This window comes from Atractosteus spatula, chromosome 3 (assembly GCF_055471065.1).
Source record: "Atractosteus spatula isolate fAtrSpa1 chromosome 3, fAtrSpa1.hap1, whole genome shotgun sequence".
NCBI lineage: Eukaryota > Metazoa > Chordata > Actinopteri > Semionotiformes > Lepisosteidae > Atractosteus > Atractosteus spatula.
In genome coordinates, this window is record NC_142708.1 from 6272405 (window position 1) to 6293267 (window position 20863).

Sequence of the window (20863 nt, forward strand, 5' to 3'; positions counted from 1 at the left end):
TTCTTATAACTAAGGATTGAAACATAACGTGTTTTTGCATCGATGGCTTAGGAAGAGTTAGAACCAAATGCTGGACACTAAATGAATGCTGTAAGTGAAGAGCTGATTTACTGAAGGTTGCACAGGTCTAACTCTACTGCACATGCATTCGAGAGTCTGTTCTGTGCTAGCCCTGTCTGCAGCCTCACCTCCTCCCTCCTCTCCTGTGGCTATCAGCAGGGGAGGCAGGCCCTCCTCATCATCCGGGAGCAGGCTGCCCGCCTTGGTCACACAGCTCCCCACTGCACAGAGCAGGCTGTAATCCCAGGGCCCACTGACAAGTGCCCTGCCGTCTCCTGGGCCATCAGGAGTCCCACTAAGAGGACTCACTGCCTCACTAGGGGCCTGCTCTGGCCCGGTTGCTCCAGCTTCCGCATCATCACCCAGCAATGCAGCGGCAGGTCCTTCCTGTTCACTCTTCACCTGGGACTGGGAAAGGAGACACTTCATTACACACCACAACGCACAATTACAAGTCAACAATCTAAGAACGTAGCAAACATGCAAATGTGTAAATAGGATTGAAAAGATCTGAGGCTTCATGCAAAGCTTCTTTCAAGAAGGCGCTTGATAATTAAACCAGAACTGGAGATGTAAGAAGATTAACAAAGGCGATTTTGTTCTACTACCTCTGTCATTTTATTATGACCAGTACAGCATGGACGACGGCCTAGCAGAGAAGACGTTTATTCAGTATCCCGAGCATACCATTTAGCATTCTATCACACCTCTAACATCAAAAGTGCTGCTGGTTTTACCAAATTTGTATTCTGAAAAACTTAAATTCTATGTATACATAGTACACTTTTATACAAAGGGTTGTGATCGCCTAGAATGAGTACCAATGTCATGTTATTGAAGCCCATGCCCTGGCTTCTTTAAAGCAACAACTGGTTGAGATCTTTGGATTCTGTAACAAAGAAGTCAGGGCGAATACCCTCCTTTCTGAGAGTGGCTCCCCACTGTACACATGTACAAATGCCTCGACCCCGTTTACAGGTTGGGCTGTTCATGACCTGGAAATTGAATTTCCATAAGATTGGATAAAAATAGGAGGTCACATTAAGGATATTTAGAGTACCCTAGAGCCCCTTATCCTTGAAAAGGCAGTATGCAAGTTGTAAAACAATTTAAATCAATGCCAGAGTCAGAAAGTATGCAGAAATTAGCATGCATTTTAAATAGTAACAAATCACTATGTTGGCCGATATGCAAATATCTGATGCTCCACAGTACAAAGCAGCTCTGCGGTTCACCCGTTTTATGTGAACATGCTCATACATGCAAATGTTGGTAAGTAGTGGAGCTCCTGTATAGTGTTGAGTAAAACACTCTCACTTCAAAAGGCTCATTTATTATACACAAAGCAAAGGCGAAGAACACACTATGAACACTGCAGTGCAAGCAAAAACCCCAAAGTGCTGATTTTACTGCAGAAGAGCCACATGCAGAATGGGGGAGTAGTGTCTTACCACTGGGGGTTCTGGTGTTGAAGGGCTGGAGTCCTGGGAGGATCTCTTACTTCCAGCAGAGAGCTTAGTCGTGTCTGCAACTTCTCCATTCGGCAAAATACCATCGGCAAACCACACTCGCTTCTGTTCCCTGGGAAACCCTGCAGTAGGATCAAAAGAAGAGGTTAAAGGGGACAAACTATCAAAAATCTACTTTCAGAGAGGACTGTTTGCGATTATCTTCTGTGCCTGATCTGTTTTCTTAGCTTTGTAATTTTTTTTCATCTTAATAATTCCTTACACTTATATAGCACTGTTCAAGACACTCCACTCCAAGGACTTTACAGGTACTGGGGACTCTCCTCAACCAGCAGCAATATGCAGCCCCAAACCGGAAAATGCAAAGGCTGCCAAAGTGCACTTGTTCGCTCACCACACATCAGCTATCGATGAGGAGAAAAACGGAGCACTGAAGCCAATTCCTAGAGATGGGGATCATTAGGAGGCCATGGACGATAAAGGGAGGGAGGAAATTTGGCCAGGGCACTGGGGTAACACCCCTACTCTTTTAAAAAAACACCCTATGATTATAAATGATGGAGAGTCATTTTGAAATGTGGGATTTACATCTCATCTGAAGGACAGCACCTTTTTTAAAGTATAGTGTTCTCATCACTATATTGAGTCATTAGTGCCCACACAGACCGCAGGGTGAGCGTTCCCTACTGGTTCCACAAACACAAGACATTTGTTGTATATGAAATTTCCATATATAGCAAAGCACTTTGAGGTGGTTTCTTTTAAAGGCTTGCAGAGTGCAGAATAGCAAGTGGGCCCGCTATGCTCATTGTGTATGGGATTGGGGGAGGGGTGGACAAGTGATCCATATTGATCTGATTTCAAACTGGCTAGGTATTATCTAAAAAAATAACCATCATTACATTGGATGCGTCATTCACTATTAGGTAATGGATGATCAAAAAAATGTAAGGACTAAAAAGGAAAAGGCAGGCGATATCTAGCAATTCATAAGATCTCTCTCGCAGCTTCCTTTCCATTTTATGCAGCTGCTGCTGGTTTGAGGCACATGGCCCCTTCTGGACTAACAGAGACAGAAGAGCAGACTGCAAGGTTACCTTCGCTTCCTGGGTGCTTGAGCACGGAGACGGGCACCATGACGGTAGGCGGAGGGGAGTTGAGGGTCCCGGCGGCACGAGCTTGCTGCAGGGGTGGGATGGTGGAGCAGTACTCCGAGGGCACGTTAGGGTTGGGGCTGGGGCCCGTGGGGCTCATCATCCTCTCGAAGGCCTGAGCTATAAGGGAGGAGGTCATCATCAGGAGGGAGTGCAGGCCTGGAGCCCGGAACAGCTGCCCAGCCCAGGGAAAGAGGGAGTGTGGCTCTCTTCCCTCTTCGCACAGACTCACCATGGACAGTCACATGCACCATGCTGGCAGGTCAGTTCTTTTTTTCCCCTGTTACCTATTGTTCACTTCCTTTTCTAAGTGGCCCATTGCTGACAGAGCTGCAACGTGATTATTTTGTTGCTGCGGTTTGCGGCACCAGAGAGCTTTAACTCTAGTTAGTAATGTATGCACAGTGCTTGATGAAATAAAAACAATCTGTAACTTTCACAAGCTACCACCACGAGCTATTTTTGCTTTTCCGCCATCTTGCCAAACAATTTGCTTTCCGAAAAGAGCCATTAAAACCTTGTATGTGGTGCCTTCTGCCTTCTTCTGACCGGACAGGAGCAGAGACAGACTGCTTGGTTTGGCTGTCTGGTGTGTACAAGTCTCTCATAGACAAATGAACTGGCTAAAAGAACAGGGGCTCTTTAGTACTTTAGTTCACTGTACTTTAGTTCCCTGTGCTCAAACTCAAGCTCAAGCTATAACACCACAATCAGAACGGATTCTATTGTAAGGTGCGATGGATAAAGGCATCAACTAAATAAATACTATCAATACTGACATTGTTACACTCAGGCCACCAAACCAGGAAAATTAAATCGTCAATTTAGAACGAGTTCGGCAACACTAAGCAATAAGATGGGTTGCAGCTGGAAAAAGAAACCAGCCCAACGGCTGAAACGGGAAAGCCGCCTGACCACAGTGTGCTCAACATGAACATACGCACTGGCTGCCTCGGCCTGTGCTCAGCAACTGATCTCAACATCAAAGGCTGAAAAACCTGTGGAAAAACATGCAGGAACAAACAGCCTTTTTATAACTAGCTAACATCCCAGTTAACGCACTCACATCACAGTTTACCTTCAAGTCCAGTGAGCAGAACTAATTTGTTTCCTTCAAAGCCTTCTTTACTAGTGAGGCAGACAAAACTCTTAATTTCGTGCCGATACAACTGTGCCGTTTCTGCCCCCGGTTGGCGGTTATATTAAGACAGCTCCAGTTTTTGAGGGACAAGAGCTTCCTGTGTAATGGCTCCGATGCATCTCTGATTTTGGTCTGCTGCTGTTCCTGAGCAGATGCTAGTGCAATTCTTGAGCGCACACTGTGTGCGCGGGTTGTCTGAATCACCGCCTGAGGCCGACATAAGAGACAACTTCTCTTGTTCTTTTCCGTTTTTGAATCCAGACACTGTTTTCAGAGCTTCCAGTCATTAAGTAGCTTGTCACACTGCCAGCATGCACGCAGAAAATGCTTTCATAATCACATGATCAGATTAAATGCCAGGTAAAAACCACATGGTGCACAGATATTTAATAAAGACAAAAGCTGTTTGTTCAGGAGGCTGTATACAAACAAGGAACATGCAGTATAAATATGGAGAGAATCATAATATTGTATTTTAAAATTTAAGCAAAATACAGCCTTTAAAATACTATACCTTCTAAAATGATTACAATGACATCATATCAATTGTTTTACATTTACACTGACACAAACTATACATTACTCTACAGACTGTAACAAAAAGACACCCCAAAACTGTCTGAAAAACAAGATGATTGCTGCTGCAATTTTCCACATGACACAAAGCTTCAAAGCAAATGTAAGTAGCAGAAAGGCAGCACACAGTGTAAACGATGAAGAATAATTTGGGACTCTTCTAAGTACAGTACGAAGAGATTACTGAGAAGTGCAGAGTTACCCTTATCTAGAAAGCTAAGTAAAATATCTGGTGTGTGGTGAGTGTACTGGTGCACTATGGCTGCCGTCGCATCATCCAGGTGGGGCTGCACATTGGTGGTGGTGGTGGAGGGGATCCCCATTACCTGTAAAGAGCTTTGAGTGGAATGTCCAGAAAAGCACTATGTAAGTTTAAGCAATTATTATTATTATTATTACTACTACAGCTCTCCAGCTTCAGGCTGCCAATGATTAAGGTGAAGTCATATCGTGGCACTTCAGCATTCACAGGAATTTCATCACTGAACTTCAGGAAAAAAAAAACATTTTCTGTGCGATGCTTCCAAAAGCAGAACTCCTTAGTGAAATATCCATGGCTTCTTATACATTTTGAGTATACCCAAATGTCGTTATGTAATTCGTCATCAAGGGTTTTTGCCCACTCCCAAGACCTCGGTGTGGGATGCCTGCTCAGTTTAATTGGCATTCAAATGCCCCCTGCTTTTTGGGGGGCTCCGGTGTCCCTGTCCAGGGGAAGGGTAGTGGTGCTTCAGGGGTGGGCCCTGGCTTGCTGCACCAGCACAGGTGACTTCCCAATACCGGATGAAAGGATGGTTTGCATTTTCTTCTAAGAGTGGTCATTTACAAAAATTTGTTGTTGTTTTTTTTTTACTATTAGACATACGGTGACTATCAAAAGTTATTTTCTGTTTTATAATTTAGGAAATACTATACTATAGAATTTTGTTTTCACTTAAGGAGGCGGTTTGTGTCGATCCATGGCAAAACATCCCAACATTCTGATTCTATATTGTAGAAATATATATATAAAATGGGACAGCCACGGTGATAAGCGACGGCTGGAACTTGAGTGATAAAAAATGCCAAATTTGTTTAAATGCAAAAACATGGCTTTTTACGTCAGATGTACAGGATGGCTTTCACTTACTGCAGCTTTTGCACTGGTTTCCAAAACCCAGTTTTGAAAGCACATTTTCTTTTTGCCCTGACATGCTTGATATCAAGAATTAAGCTTGATGATTCTAACAAAAGGTCCACCTGCATAACCATTGTTATGCAAGAATAGGTCATTCCTTCATCAGGCTAATCTCATGAATCACTATGAAATAAACAAGAACAAATAAATAAGGCAACATGACTCTGAGTTCAATCTCCAAATGTAAAAGTTAAGGCCAGAAGTATGCAAGACAGACAAGCACCTTGCATGCACTATACAGAAGAGCACAACACAGCTCCAGGCTGTAACATGGACATGGTTCATTCACCATGACAAATTACCTGAACTATAATAATTCAATCATCAGCAGAGGTTTACAGGAGTTAAGCTACAGTAGCTGCCTAAGAAAACGTAAGAGGAGTACCTTTAACTAAACAATGAACTAATTCTGTTTGTTACTTAACAATTCATTAAGTAATCATAAGAACATAATTCAAAGATGAAGTCCCTTAGGTCAAGCTGAAAACATGCCACTCCCTCAATTTTTTTTCATTTTACTGTATTATTTTTATAACAAAAATGCTCTGGATTACTTCCCCTTCTCTGAATTTACCTTGGGGTAACTTTCACCATGGAACCTGAGACAATGCAGAGAGTTCAGAGTCAAATCACTTACAAAAAATCTAATCTGCACTTTATAAAGGAGGGCAATCCCGCCCTGAGGGTCATTTCTGACCCAGCAGCAGACCGAGGGGGCTGGGGCAGCAGAGGAGTGATTCATGAAAAAGAAAACTGGTGCAAGTCTGAAGAGTCCACAGAGACCTCCTCCATCCACAGGCTTGGATTCGAGGCGCTCAGAGATGTCTTCCTGGCAGCTAGGAAAAGAAGCCTAACAAGCTATTTCTGGTAAGGCATCCATTTAATTAAAGACTAATGACCCAGGAGAGTCACACGAGAACACTAAAACTAAAGCGAGCTGGGACATGTGGGATCCGATACTGCTTGTGAAGTAAGTAAAAATGTTTCTATCTCATGAATGGATTTTTAAATATTACTTTTTGTATTTTTATTTTATGGCAAAGGACTTAAATAGTTAAATGAATTAAATATCACCCGTTAATTCCCAATCTGAACAGGACAGTTCCGTCTTTAACAGACTTCAGCACACTGGGGGCATTCACAGCTGGTTTAGGCACCCATCGGCACATGGACACAAGCATCCCTTAACAGCAGATACTTAAAAAAAACATTATAATCAGGTAAATCAGGCACTTCTCTACAACAGAAATGTGGGAAGATTAATATGGCATTATAAAAAATTAAAAAGCATATTTTAAAAGCTCACAGGAATTTAACAAACCAATAAGATTTAATGCATGCCAAACATCAAAGAAGTGATTCTGCACTAAAACGTATAGTTTGCCACAGAACATGAGGCACCAGATTGCAGAAATTAAGGTCTACTGCTACTGTCAAAATCCCAACACACCTACGGACCTTACAGCCTCCCATAGAAGAGCGGGCTCCATTTCACATAGATCCGCAAGGCATACTACTGACCCAGAAAGGCAAGAGGAGGAAAGAAGCCAGTATCAGTAAAAAGTGGTTATTTTTATCCTCTCATCCATCATCAGTAAGCATCTTATCCTGGTGAGGGCTGCAGCAAGCCAGAGCCAATCTTAGAAACAATACAGCACAAGGAAGAAGCACACATCTGCACACAGTTTCTGCAGGCTAAGACATAAGAACAGCTACAAATGAGCGGAGGCCATTTGGCTCATCAATCCCAGTTGATAGCTAGCAGGTAATGGATTCGTAAGTGTCAATCAGGTGCTTCTTGAAAGAAACCCAGGCATCAGCTTTAACATCACTGATGTGTAGCTTGTTACAGACTCCCACAACCCACTGCGTAAAGACGTGCTTGCCTCCTATTCTTGGTTTTAAACGCATAGTTTAAGCTTAGCTTCCACACTTGTGGCCCCTGATTCATGTTTCACTGTCATTCTGAAGAAATCTGCTGGGCTGCAAATGTTTATCTCCTTCACAACCTGACAATGAAGGAATGCAACTATATAGGTGTGAATACTGGCGCTGTTCATTATAAGAAATAAATCTGCCAAGATTGCAATTATTACAATGAAGACTGCCATTCCCCTGCCCAAAAAATTCTTACAGTTCTAAGTAAGAAGTTTCTTTTGATGATCAGTATTTGTCAGAATTCTACCAAGAATTGGTAGTTGTTAAATATCATCCTTGGTTTACCACACAGCACAAACTACCGCACATTTGTAAGATGTTAAAATGGCTTTATATGTAAAGATTACAACAGTCAATAGTGGCAAAAAAATGCATCTATAAACAGCTATATTCCTGTACATTTAAAACAAAAATGCAAAACTGATATTGGATTCATGTGCTGGCCTTGCAAGTCACATTTTAAACAAAACCAAAAAGCCTTCATTATTGACCACTGCTTCAGATCAGTAACATATTTTGTCAGAGTGAGTTGTGCTCACCACACCCTGACAGGACAGACAAGAGACACTGACAGCCAGCTGTACTAGAACAATGCAAAGTGTGCCGTCATGGTGCAGCATCAGATGTAGGCAGGCTTTAGGTAATTAAAATTTCAGAATACTTCACTGGTTGAATTTCTTTAAAACACTACTAATTTCTTTATAACACTATGCTTAGCATGAACAACACAGGGTGTTCTGGCTTTCAATCCAAACACTTCATAAAACACTTGGACTCATCATCTGTAATGCTGATGGTTCACGGAGATATAACATAAAACGTGCTGGACTGTAATCACTTAATCACTTTAAAAACTTACGTTTCCCAACATCAAAAGCAATATTCAGCTACTGTGCTGCTGAATCACCTCTCAGCTGATCCACGCAGCCCTGCCAAAGCTAACAGAATCAAACCTCAACTTTATTCCAGGCAAGCGCAGCACATTAGGGTGTTTCGGGTTCAGAGCAGGTGTGTCTTTTTCATCTGCCACAAGTAAAGAGAAAAGATTCCAGGCTACAGGTCAAGAGGTTTCATCACAGCAGGCATAGACTGACAGCCTCCATCTCATGAAGCGCTGAGGGAAGGTTTTCTGCCAGATCAGGTCACTGTTAACTACTGACCGACTGACGAGGCGGAAAAGCCTGGCACACAGTCAACACAGCAAGCCTGCTGCATTGCACTTCAGACCATCACTGACACTGGCGATTTCTGCTGTTTCTCCCACAGCACTGCTCTGCTTGGAGGTTTAAGAAGCTGGTACTCACCTTTATGAATGGTTTCATAGCACGCAAGACAGACTCTGGCTTCCTTCTCCAGATACCTGAGCTTGCATTTCCTACTGCAGCACCCTGCACAGAACACCTGGGAAGACATCACAAACACACACATGCACATGAGTCAATTCTCCACCTTCACCTCCTGCCAAACTGCCTGCATTGACCACAGCAGTTAACCTTTGTTCTGGAGTTTTTCAAATATACTACATCAAAATAGAGTAGTGATTCTTATATTTTGGGCAGCAGTTGACGTGGAAAACTAAAAATTACACTGAGCCCCCCAATTCTTAAGGCAACAGACACACATGAAAAGCAGAGAGCTTAAATAAAACGTATACAGCTGCACCCATGGTTTTGTTAAGAACAGACACAATGGTACTATTGATATCGAAATCACACCCCTTTTCTTTCTGTACCGCCATCACTACAGAGGTCAAACTACATACTGAAAACTAATTAACTCAACCGTGATTCATAGCTGCACTTGCAGCACTATACTTTTACATTAAAAAACTCTCTACTGCAGATTCAGAATTGTGGATGGCATAGAGTAGTGGGTGAGGGATACACCTCTAGGTTATGGACTCAAGCCCTAAGCAAACAGCGATGCTGTGCTCGACCGCAGTGGCTCCAGTCCACCCCGCTGTATAAATGGGAACCAGCACTAACAGGGGTAATCCCTGCGATTTAAACCATGTGCATTTTCACACTGCACATACCACTACAGGACCAAGCATGCGCTCTGATCCGATAAACCACTGTGCTCTGGTTCTGACTGACTTGTACCCGATTCAGGATGTCCCATTTCTAAAAAGGCTGGGAAATGACCCTCACGCCAGTACTTTGGGATAAGGACCGTGCACACTTTCCTCACACACCCCACGGCAATCCCACAGCACAAGCAGCACACTGAGCATAAACAGGAGGAGCAACGTAGCCCTTGGTGACCACACTGTAACCTCACAGGAAGATCGTAGCAGTCACTCCTGCAGAGCAGGCTGAAGAAACCCAGGCCCCCTTCAACACCTGGCAGAGCTCAGACACGAGTAGGCAGCATCCTAGGGGAAACCTGGTCACAGTCAAGTCAACTCATGACATTCCAGAGACCTGGGCTTTTTATACTGGCACAACAGAGCCGATCCAAGCCGGGCCTGTTCCACGAGCCGAGCCAGACCCAAGGTATGAGGCTGAGCAGGGCTGTGAGTAAGTGGGGTGACCACATCTCGCAGTCGGAGAACACTTTTAAGGGAGAAGAGCAAAGCCAGCTCTCTTTTGGAGTTGGTTTTAGACCATGTTAGGAGGTTTCGGGGAATCAGAAATGTGCTTTGAAGAATTTCAACAGATCAAGTGCTCAGGCATGAAAAGGTACTCCAGCTGTGTGCCTTTAGAAACTGCGCTCAATAGGAGCCCACAGCTTTTTTTGTCTGTTTGAAATGAACTAATTCCGGATCAAAAAAATAAGCGGACAAAACAAATGAATCCAGGAACGGAAGAGTTTCGGATTAAATCTTGTATTCGTCCAAGTCTGATTTCAGTGCCTTACTGCTCGCGAGATTGCCTCGACAGCAGTGGTGCTAAGCTGTGATCTCCAAACTGTCAGCGCAGACTGCATACAGGCAAGAAAAATCACCTGCTGAGTCAAATACTTTTTATAAATTGGCATCAGGAGAGCAAGGCTAGTTAACATGGAGAAATAAAGCAACACAAACAGCAAGCAGCAGTCAATGAAAGCAAAGCAAAACAGCTTCAGCATCCCATGCGTCAAGAAGAAATATGATTAATGCATCAAAATCCATCAACAAGATTTATAACTGTTACAAGTCAGGCTTGCAAGATAGAATGAACTTTAAAAAACGTAAAAAATTCAGTCACATTAAACCTCTTCTGAAAAATTTTCTAAAACTCGTAAATCTACAATGTCACCTTAACATTTATTAAGAATAATAAATAATAAATAAAGACCTGAGTCACATCTATAAAATGTGCTAAAAAACATACTTCAAAAATGTATGTTGAACTACATTTAAAATGCATTAGCAAGAATGGTACTATGAAGTCATTACAGACTCAAAAGCAAAGTGATTTACCCCAAATGTGCCCAACTAATAACTCATGTTTAGCGATGAGAAGATGTTCTTTGGATTGCACAAACTCCACCATCAAAGAAATTAACAAGAGCAAGGCAAAACACGAGACTGGCTTCATGTAAAAAAAATTAAAAACTCAGACGTACTTTTCCACATGCTCGGCAGTGATGCCTCCTCTTGGTGAAGGTGAACCGCTGGCGGCAGTTCATGCAGTTCGGTGCCTCAGAATCAGGCACCCATGAAGGCTGTTTCAAGCCTAAACTGGACGCCTCCCGGATCACCCTGTCATCTATAGAAGCAGCCTCAGCCATTACGCTGTCATCCGGATGAGAGAGAAACAGTGCAGAGTCTGAGACTTCATCAATACCCATGCTGCTATCAGTCCTTTCTGAGTGAAGATACCCAGAATTTCCTAAATACTGACTGGGGTCTGCTTCTGCAGCAGGGGACTCCATGTTATTATGAGTAAGAACTCCAGCATAAGGTACATCCTGACTCTCACTTCTTCTGTAGTCCAATTCATTTGTTAGTAAAGTTCTGGCAGGGTGGCTAAAAAGCTGCTTGGGTCTTGCTCCTCCATAGTATGGGTGGTTATCATTATGGTTTGACTTTTTGCCAAGAGAGTTGGCTGTGTTTGAAGACTCCCTGTGGTTACTCCCGGAACAAGCAATGTCATCTGTTAAAGAACCGTCATTGTCCTGAGATGAAAAAGCAGGTTTCAGATCCCCTTGTTCTACGGCTGAATAGGAATGGCTCGAAGCGAGCAAGGCTACCTCGCCGCCTTTAGCACTGATGGCATTCCCATCATCTTCAGCGAGACCATCATCCATATCACCCGGGGACAGGTCAGGAAACTCAGAAAGGTCTCCATTCATTTCTGAAAACCCTTCATCTGCCACATTCTTCAAGGGCTCTCCCTCACTATTTCGGGTGCTCCGCTCCATGAGAAAGGCATCCAGATCCTCATCTGTCACAAGGATGTCACCCAGGTCACCATCTAGGAGAAAGTCATCCACAAAGGCAATATCTGAGGGAAACTCAGGGCTGGCACCGACAGGGAGAGAACAGCTTTCCTCTACCACGGTAGACCCTTCTCCTTCCTGAGCTGAACTGCTTTCTGCTGACTGAGAAGAGGCCATGCTTGGGATACTGGTTAATGGCTTAGTCTCAGGAGTAGCTTTGGTTTCTGACTGGAGGCTGCCACTTTCATCAGCAGGCTCAGGACCAATTTGGTCCACACGGTTCGTAGCTACCTCCATTGGAGGAATAATCTGCTGAATATCGGGGACAGCAGGCACAACCTGAACTGGCGATTCACAGGTGAGAACCTCAACCTCTTCTTCGGCCTGCGACTCATTCATGTGTGAGTCCAGGGACGCAACCAGGGACCCACACATGGACACAGATATGGGTAGACAGGACAAGGAACTATCTTTGTCTTCAGGGAGACTTGAGAAATTGCTCAAGTTATCCTGTTCTGAAACACCACACATTTCATGGTCTAAGCTGTTGACTTGTTCACTAATGTCTTTCTCTTGGTTTTGGGAAGGAATCTCCTGTTCCAGCTCTGCACCTCCAAGAGTGCTGATGGTTTGGTTAATCTCATCTACCTCAGTATGTTGAGGAGTGCTGTTCCTAGTTTCTTCATCCCCCCAGTCCCCCTGAGAATCAGTCACTGGACTGCCAATCTCAGTTCTCTCAGAGTCAGAAAGGGGTTCCCCATTATCTGTACAATTCAGTCTAGTTTCAGGACACCCATCATCCTGAATGACTGCTTCCAAAGGCTCCTCAGCTTCTAGAATGCTTGCCGACTCTGCACCCTGAGGTATATTAGCATTCTCTGCTGGAAAGATTATATCCAACAAACTTAAAGAAGTCAACACTCCTCCAGTTGCAAGATGTCCGGCATCTTGCTCCACCAGCAATCCCTCCCTGGTAGAACAGATTTGCGCTCCAGGGATACTCTTAAGGCCAACACATGGAGCATCTCCAGAATGACATGCAGTTGTAGATTCAAAATCTACTAATAAACGTTCCTCCAGTTCCTTTTCAGCAATATCCAGCTCCTTGAAGGCGTCATGGCGACTGGCGCGCAGAACTGCAGGGCCTGTGTCACTGACCAAGTCACACACTGGTTTCAGGGCCCTGTCTGGACATGGAGGTGCCGAGGTCTTGGCAGCCCTGCTGTCCAGAGATGACAGGAGGTCCACACCAGTCAAGGGTCTCCCGCTGCACTCAGGGCCAGTGGAGTGCACAGTGAGGCCAGGAGGTGGGGTAGTGGAGCACCCTGCAGGCGTACTGGGCAGACTGTTGACTGCTGACTGAGATGAAGAAGCTGCTTGAGGCTGTGATGCAAAGGCCTGAGAACTGGAGGACGGAGCAGGGTAGACAGGGGCACATGGAATCTCTACTGTAATCCTGCACTCAAACTCATCTAGGAAGAAAAGAAGACAAAAGATACTTGAAATGTGTGCTCATTAATCATGCAACATGTCAATGCCTAAACCTTAGCCATCGGCTCAGAACGCTAATGAAGCATTCTTTATCTCAATGCATAAACAAAAGTTAAAAACTGAGATTTATGTACCCAGAAAACAAGATTACAAGAAAAATATAATTTCTGAAATTACTTCTAAGAAGTTGAGAAAGCGTTCAAAATATTAAACCAGCCTCCCCAGAAAAATACTAATACTAATGCAGAACAAAAGAGAAACTTGTTTTACTTCAATGACTTGCTGAGCATGGAAGAGGCAAAATGTTAAGCTCAAATGACAATTTCCTAAAATATTGTGCTTGCTTAAGATATTAATGTTAAATTGTCCACAATGAGCTAAACAAGAATTTATAGCCATTTAAAAAAATACATGATTTTGACAAGCTGGTACAGAAACATACAACCATGAACACCTTGAACACTGAAAATCAGAAAAGGTGTCAGGATATCCCAGAGCAAACCATTCAGAAGCTTATCGGGTCTATGAAACACCACTACAAATCTAGCGTTGGGTTTGATCTGGCATTAACGCTGTCCGAGCACTTCTGTAGTGCTGACGCGTTTCATATTGACAACATACAATCGCCCGTGATCTTGGTTGATATCTGTTTAAAATGTTTAATTAAATCCATCCTGAATGTTGCATTGTTTCTGTCATTGGAATACTCCCAAAATAAACATGTAACAGAAACACAGCATATCTCCGTTTGATAATCACAGTCACATGCTACTAAATCAGGAACAAGAGACTGAAAAAATCTTGGACACATTACACAAAATACAAGATTGAGCTGTTTATTGCCCTTGCATTTTATGAACTCATTTAGTTTAAATAAGCTCATTTGGAAGAAAAAAACAATCACAAAAAACAGAACAGGATGTTTTCCCCTAATAAACACAACAATGAGGTAATCACACACAGTATAAATCTTTCACAATGCTGATTTTTAAGTTTTAGGAGTTTTTCCTTTTGAAAAAGAATAACATAAGTGTGATGTAAGAGAGAACAGATACACATCTACATTACACATGATTTCAGCTTGCAACTGGAATGCCAGTTACATCAAATGCACCTTCCTGCAAGAACACTTTGTTTTAAAAGACTGGAAGTGTTTCAGTAAGACGGAAAGGTAGCATGGCAATGCCAAACACTATTCAGAATTTAGAGAGACTAATATTGCACACTCATTCCCTTGCAGAGTGACACACCCCCTTTACTATTAGCAGAGAAGTCCTAGGCGAGAAGAGGCTCTAACCCGAGTTCTGCTCGAAATCGTCCAGCAGCTTGTCCAGGTCGCACACGGCTGCTTTGAAGAAGCTGTCCATTCTCCCTTGGAACACAGGCTCAGCTCAGCCCTTGAGCTCCTAGACAGAAAGAGAAAAGCATTAAGGCTCACTTTTCACCTCCTGGCAGATTCTTGACTGGCTGCCAAAGAACTCTTCACGTTTTCAGGTCCTGGGAAGGAGCGATGGGGTCTACAGCACATCCCCAGCTAGGTTAGCACTCAGAGGGCTAAACTAGGTGCTCTCCAGGTGACCTCATCACGTGCAATGCCACTTTCACAACTAAATCGCACTGACTCAGACCTTGTACCATGGGGATCCTGAAAAAGCAAAGCCCATGAGTTTCATTTTAAAAAAAACTACAACATAACATGTATAATAGTCAAATGTTCAGAATGCAAATTGCATATTAGCGACTTGTAAAGCTGAATTAAAATAACATTTGTATATTATACATGCTGCAGACATCTCCTAGATAAGTACATAGCTCTGTTAAAAACTGCAAAATCATTTTACAATAATTTGTATTTGCTTGTCCAAACTTCAGCATAACGTCAGAGAATCCTTCATTCTAAATCAGAGGTTCTTTCAGTATGCACAGGACAAGAAAAGGTCCGAAACAAGTTTCGCCCTCTGAAAAGATCTTGAAGCTATTCCGAACAATTAAAATTACAAACAAAAAGGGTTTCTCAAAGCCAATATGAGGCCAATCCTTCGTGTCTAACAAACCTGACATGTCTCCAGAGTTGATGGAGAATGCAAACTTGCCAGTCCATTACAGAACTGCAATCACATTTGCAGAATATACATATTATTAATGGCAGTCACACATCTTTTAGGACTTTCAACATTACCCAACTAAGAGGGAAACAAACCTTTTCTTTCTTTTTGTTGTTAATGCACAAATTCACAAACCTACACCTACATTACCTACACTGTAATTAGCTTAAAACAATGACATCATTACTGCACCATCCATCCATTTTCTAACTGCTTCATCCACTTCAGGGTCGCGTGGGAGTTGGAGCCTATGTCAGGAAGCAGGAGGTACAAGGTAGCACGCACCCGGGATAGACCCTGCATCACAGGGTAGACAGACACAAACACTCACCAGGGTTCATCTTCCCCAAACAAAGCCAAATAACCTAGCAGTACGTTTTTGGACTATAAGAGGAAACTGGAGCACCCAGCAGAAACCCACACGAAAACAGGGAAAACCTACAAACTCTACACAGACAGCACTCCAGGTCCCAAATTAAAGCCAGGCCCCAGCACCGCGAGGCAGCAATGCTAATCACGGCGCTACCATGCCACCCAGCCTTTACTAAACAGCTTGTGCTAGGAGTGAAATTAAAAAGACACTTCCTTCACTAAAAGCAGAGCCCTGCCCCGAGCTGTCTCTTGAATATTGGCCTTACTCACCTAACTTCCAACATGAACTCAGTTGCATTGAACTGAAAATAAAAACAATTTCTTAAACTACATTGCTTTTCCAAATGCCGAATCACATTCCACACCCTACTACAAGACTATATTCGGATTACCATATTCAGGTCTTACTGATTCTGCTCCGTGCTGCACCTGAGAGAGCAGAGGCACAGCCTAAGCAAGGGAAACAGCACCGAAGCCCTTCGCAAGCCATGTTCCTTATCAAAACAAAGAGAAACGCTGTTCCCTCCTGCGTCACGATCTAGTTTTAACTTTCGGCAGTCACAGGGCAGTGAATCACTTAAGGGAACAGAAACTAGAGCAAAGTTTTAACCCCTGATCCTCAGCAGCTGTGAGAGAACATTCAGCCATCACTACAGCAGAGAGACCACCTTAGAAACCAGAACAAGTGAAGCGTGAGCTGCAGTATTTTCTACAGGCAGGCAACCCGTTCGCCTATGGCACAGCAAGAGCTGGCGAGTGGCAGGGGCTAACGGGAGAGGAGTCACTGCTTTCTATCTCAACACCGAACACGGGTGAGAGGCCACAGTATCAGTGCCTTTCTTCAAAAAACGTACAGGCCTGAGTCTTTTAGAACACCCTGCAGGAAACGTACAATATTAACACACTGCCTGTATACGTCTCAAATTACAGTACAGAAGGTGGAAATACCTGTTTTTTTTTTCCCCGATTCCTAGTTACCTCTAATCTAAAAGTGCTTCACTCTAAACATCAATGACTGTAAGCCTTGTATATTGAAGGTGAATTAATGCTATGGAAAAAATGACATTTCCAGACATAAAATACATTTTATATATAATTGGTTCATCTATATTTTTGTATCAGGTCTTAATAAGCTTTTAGTTGCATTCTTGTCTTAACATTTTGGCAGATGAAATAAAGTCAATCTGACATGAACACCCTTTGGGCCTTTATAAATGAGGCAATCCAGCTGGTGGCCTCTATGACTTTTCAGCTGCCCTGTATAACACCCCTCACAATCTACTGTCAATACCACAGAAACTCCCTGGCAATGTGACCAGAGTGCATTCATAACAGGTACTGGGCAGTATCTTGTAAGTCCAGATACCATCAGCTCCAAAGAATAATCAGATAAGAATGGACACCTAAAAAACACAGTTATGAATGTTAGCAGTCAATTAAATATTCAAGTAGGTGGCTGTGTCAACATGAGTAGGCTGCAAAGGAATAATTAAAGGTTTATTTCAAGCTGAAAGAAACAAATGAAGTTGGTTTACTCAACATGGAATAAACCTTTACTAGGTCAATTAAATATCCTCTCATTTGGTAGCGAATTACTTGTTAAAAGATTAATCTTTGGTCCCGATCACTCTTAAACTTGAATATCAAATGAAGTAGCTAATTAACTATTAATAATTAAGATGGGCTCAGACAAAGAGAAAAACAGTAGAAAGACAAATGCTATATCTCTGGTGCATAAGCATTTTGATTCTGATATGACACAGCTGTCAAAATATAATTGCATGTTGCTGAGATTAAGAACGGTTTGTATTGAATGTGATCTGTAAATCTGCGTCACAGCATAACTGGTGAAACCCCCTGCAATTATATCATAGGCAAAAGATTGACGCAACTTATGTGGCCTGCATGTTGACTCATGTAGCAAGAGCTTTTGAGACACTGCAGCTACAATACTACTGCGAAGGCAGGGTTGCCGTCGTCGTGTAGTGGCTTCAGATTTGATGGCAAAAACAGTTACACAATCAATAAATGTTCTGACAGACAGTTTTAATGATTTAAATTTCCCCCAACAATGCCCATTTTCAGAACTGTAAAGTCTACAAGTTAAAAAAAAAGATGACCACTTCTGCCATCACGTAGTGTCCTGCACTGTCATCCATTGTAAACTGTGCAAAACATCTTACAGACTCTTGAGACGCCACCCTACCCTTCCTGTGGCCCACAAGCACTGGATGTATCTTCCGGACTTAAAATGTTTCCATAAACAGGCCACACAAAGGCTCGTTTTATCATTGTGTCGTGACTATTGTGAGGATTCAAACTACCGTACTTCAGGCGAAAAGACGTCACAAACACACACCTCTTTCGCAACACAGTATTAATAAGACAAACCGCCTTCACCGGACTGGAAAGTCGCTGCAGAGTCTGGGAGTGGGAGCGTCCTGTCCAGACAGCAGGTTTTCTGTGTCTCTTTAAGTGGTTAACAGCTGAAGGCTGTCCAGAAGGACTGAAATGAAAGAGCTGTACAGAACGTAAGGAGACACAGAAAACCTCCCAGACCCTGAGCCCCAAAAAGAATGTCAGCAGCAATATCACCCTGCAGCTCACAACTGGCAACACTGACGCTCAGCAGGGGGAGCCTGGTCAGCACCTGGGTGGGAGAGCTCCTGGGAAAGCTAAGGTTGCTTTGTTGTGGAGGGGAGTCCCCATTATTTGTAAAGCACTTAGAGTGCAGTTTCCAGAAAAGTGCAATTTAAGTGTGAGGATTATTATTAAAGACTGGATTTACCCCAAGACTAACAAGCACACGCAGCACCATCAGCCTACTGTATGCCGATCTGTCAAACCAGATATTTTTTGCAGCAGTTAAGAGCAATTCCTTATTGTACTAATAATAAAAACTGGTTAGGAATGTTGAGCAATCAGGAAATGTAGTTACAGTTGCCCTTGATACTAACGAGATACTTCACTTTATTATCAAGATGGCGCCGTGTTAGTGGCAGCCTGCTACAGCAGCTCTGTGTCTTTTTGTTTCTTTCAGTTAGTTAATGCTAGTGTGTTAGTGTTTTTTCTTCATACCTTTGCCGGCAGCTAGATTTGCGATCACAACATGATGGATACTAGGAAGCTGAGAAACTTTTTCTTGTTCTGCAATTTCCCTCACGGGATCAATAAAGTATCTATCTATCTATCACTTCGCAAATCGTTCATCCTGAATAAAGGTGACGACTATGAAATGATCGCTAATAATGATAAGTCAATGTGAATACAAGTGGGGAAAAAACATTTAAAAACTCAAAAGGCTGCAATCCGTGAAAATCTTAATTTGTTTTACAACTGACTCTATAATTATACCTTTAGTATGCGGGAGTGCTCTGAAGCGTGCCGAGCTCAGCAAGTTAAAGGGATTTTAGGGTCCAAGAGACCTTATGTGACAAGGAGGTCAAATAAACTAACCCACACAAGTTGTCCCGCTACAATGTTGATTTTGGGACAAATCTTTTTTTTTTATATAATATATATAGAAACGTCATACCACAAAAACGTAGTTTTACAACAATCTGTTCAGGGAGAACTATTTCCATTGGACTACAACCTAACTCCGAAGACTCACCACGTCCCAACCAAAACAAGTAAAACACCACGGGATCACATTTGTTCACAGATTTTTAAAACCGGTATATAACACTTTTTCGTGTCTCGGTGATGTGTTTGTCTGTTTTTTTTTTCCAGAACAGCTTGGACAGTTAAAGAAAAAACCAAGCTGTACATTTAAACTGAAAAAAGAAACGCTCGTCATTTTTTTTTGTCATGAGATACACCACACGATTAAACCGCTACACATCCACCGTGAGTGAATATTTTTCTTCATTTTTAACGAAACACCACGGCGACCGGTTAGGATTTCGTGTCGAGCGACAGCCCGGACCTTAACGCGAAGGAGCCGCGGACGAGGGATTTCATCATGGAGATCGTCCACACGAGAGAAAAAAAAAAAACAACAAGACCCCAAGAGACAAAACGAGAACCTCTCCCGACTCCTTCTCTCCTGTGTAAAACGTTTCCTGTCCCTACGAATCGCTGCCGGGAGTTTAGCGACAAATCCCGGGTCGTGTATATATATATATTACTATTACACGTGTAGGCTTTTCAGATTGAAAGCAAACTCGCAGACGCGGCCTGGAGCTTCTCAATTCCGAATAACCAGAAGCGCGAAGAAACAGCAAAACAACAACAACAACAACAAATAAAATAAAAAAATACAGCTGTAAAATAAATGAAGGGACAAAAGTATAAATGTAAATACCCCCTACCCCCCCACAATCCCCTCCTCTTTCGCCGTCACCCCGTGAAAAACACTACTGACTTGTTACTTCTGCACTCGTCCGATTTACTTCTACAAACAGAAATGTCGGTTACCGAAAACCGCCTCATCGCGCTGCTTTTCTCCCTCCCGCGGCCGGACTCCGTTTTTCGCTCCCAGTTCCAGGCTTATCGATCCGATTTGTGATTTATTTCCCTCTTCAGTTTTGTTTAAAAGGCTTCTCACGGGCGGCCATCTTGGATGTGGAGGTTTGACCTCCGGGGTCGCCCAGTCACGCCGTACTTAAAGCGACGGAGACTCACTAATGCTACAGGAACATCGCCTACATTATATGTTCAGGTGGGGAGCTGCGTCAGCATGCGTAGGCTGCAAAGGAACAAGTAATAGGTTTATTCCATGCTGAAAAAAAGAAGAAAGAGAACACAACGTTTCGGCCGTGGAGCCTTCTTCAGGTGTGAAGAAGGCTCCACGGCCGAAACGTTGTGTTCTCTTCTTTTTTTCAGCATGGAATAAACCTATTACTCGTTCCTTTACATTATATGTTGCTGCATTAGAGTCCCTGCATTTCAGACTCTCTTCAGATGTAACTCGCATTTTGACCTTCACACGGCTGTAAGAGAAAGCACCGAAATGCTGATCTCACACAAGGCAGTGTGTGTATAAACATGCCAGACCGCACTGCAGACTGGGA

The 20863-nt window shown here is 43.0% G+C and overlaps 1 protein-coding gene across 3 annotated transcripts in view; it reads right to left on the reverse strand.

Moving 5' to 3' along the window:
• The window catches only part of zfyve16 (zinc finger, FYVE domain containing 16), a 33517-nt gene extending 13045 nt beyond the window's left edge, over positions 1–20472 (reverse strand). For 2 of the 3 annotated variants that reach the window (XM_088911455.1, XM_088911458.1), the window contains exons 1-7: positions 20268–20472; positions 14669–14777; positions 11065–13352; positions 8820–8916; positions 2627–2803; positions 1512–1651; positions 189–468 (exon numbers count right to left, since the gene is read on the reverse strand). In XM_088911455.1, the coding sequence (XP_088767581.1) occupies positions 189–468; positions 1512–1651; positions 2627–2803; positions 8820–8916; positions 11065–13352; positions 14669–14738 (3052 nt within the window). In that variant the 5' untranslated portion in view covers positions 14739–14777; positions 20268–20472. The other variant, XM_088911457.1, reaches the window with a different exon arrangement.
• Positions 20473–20863: the final 391 nt, after the last annotated feature.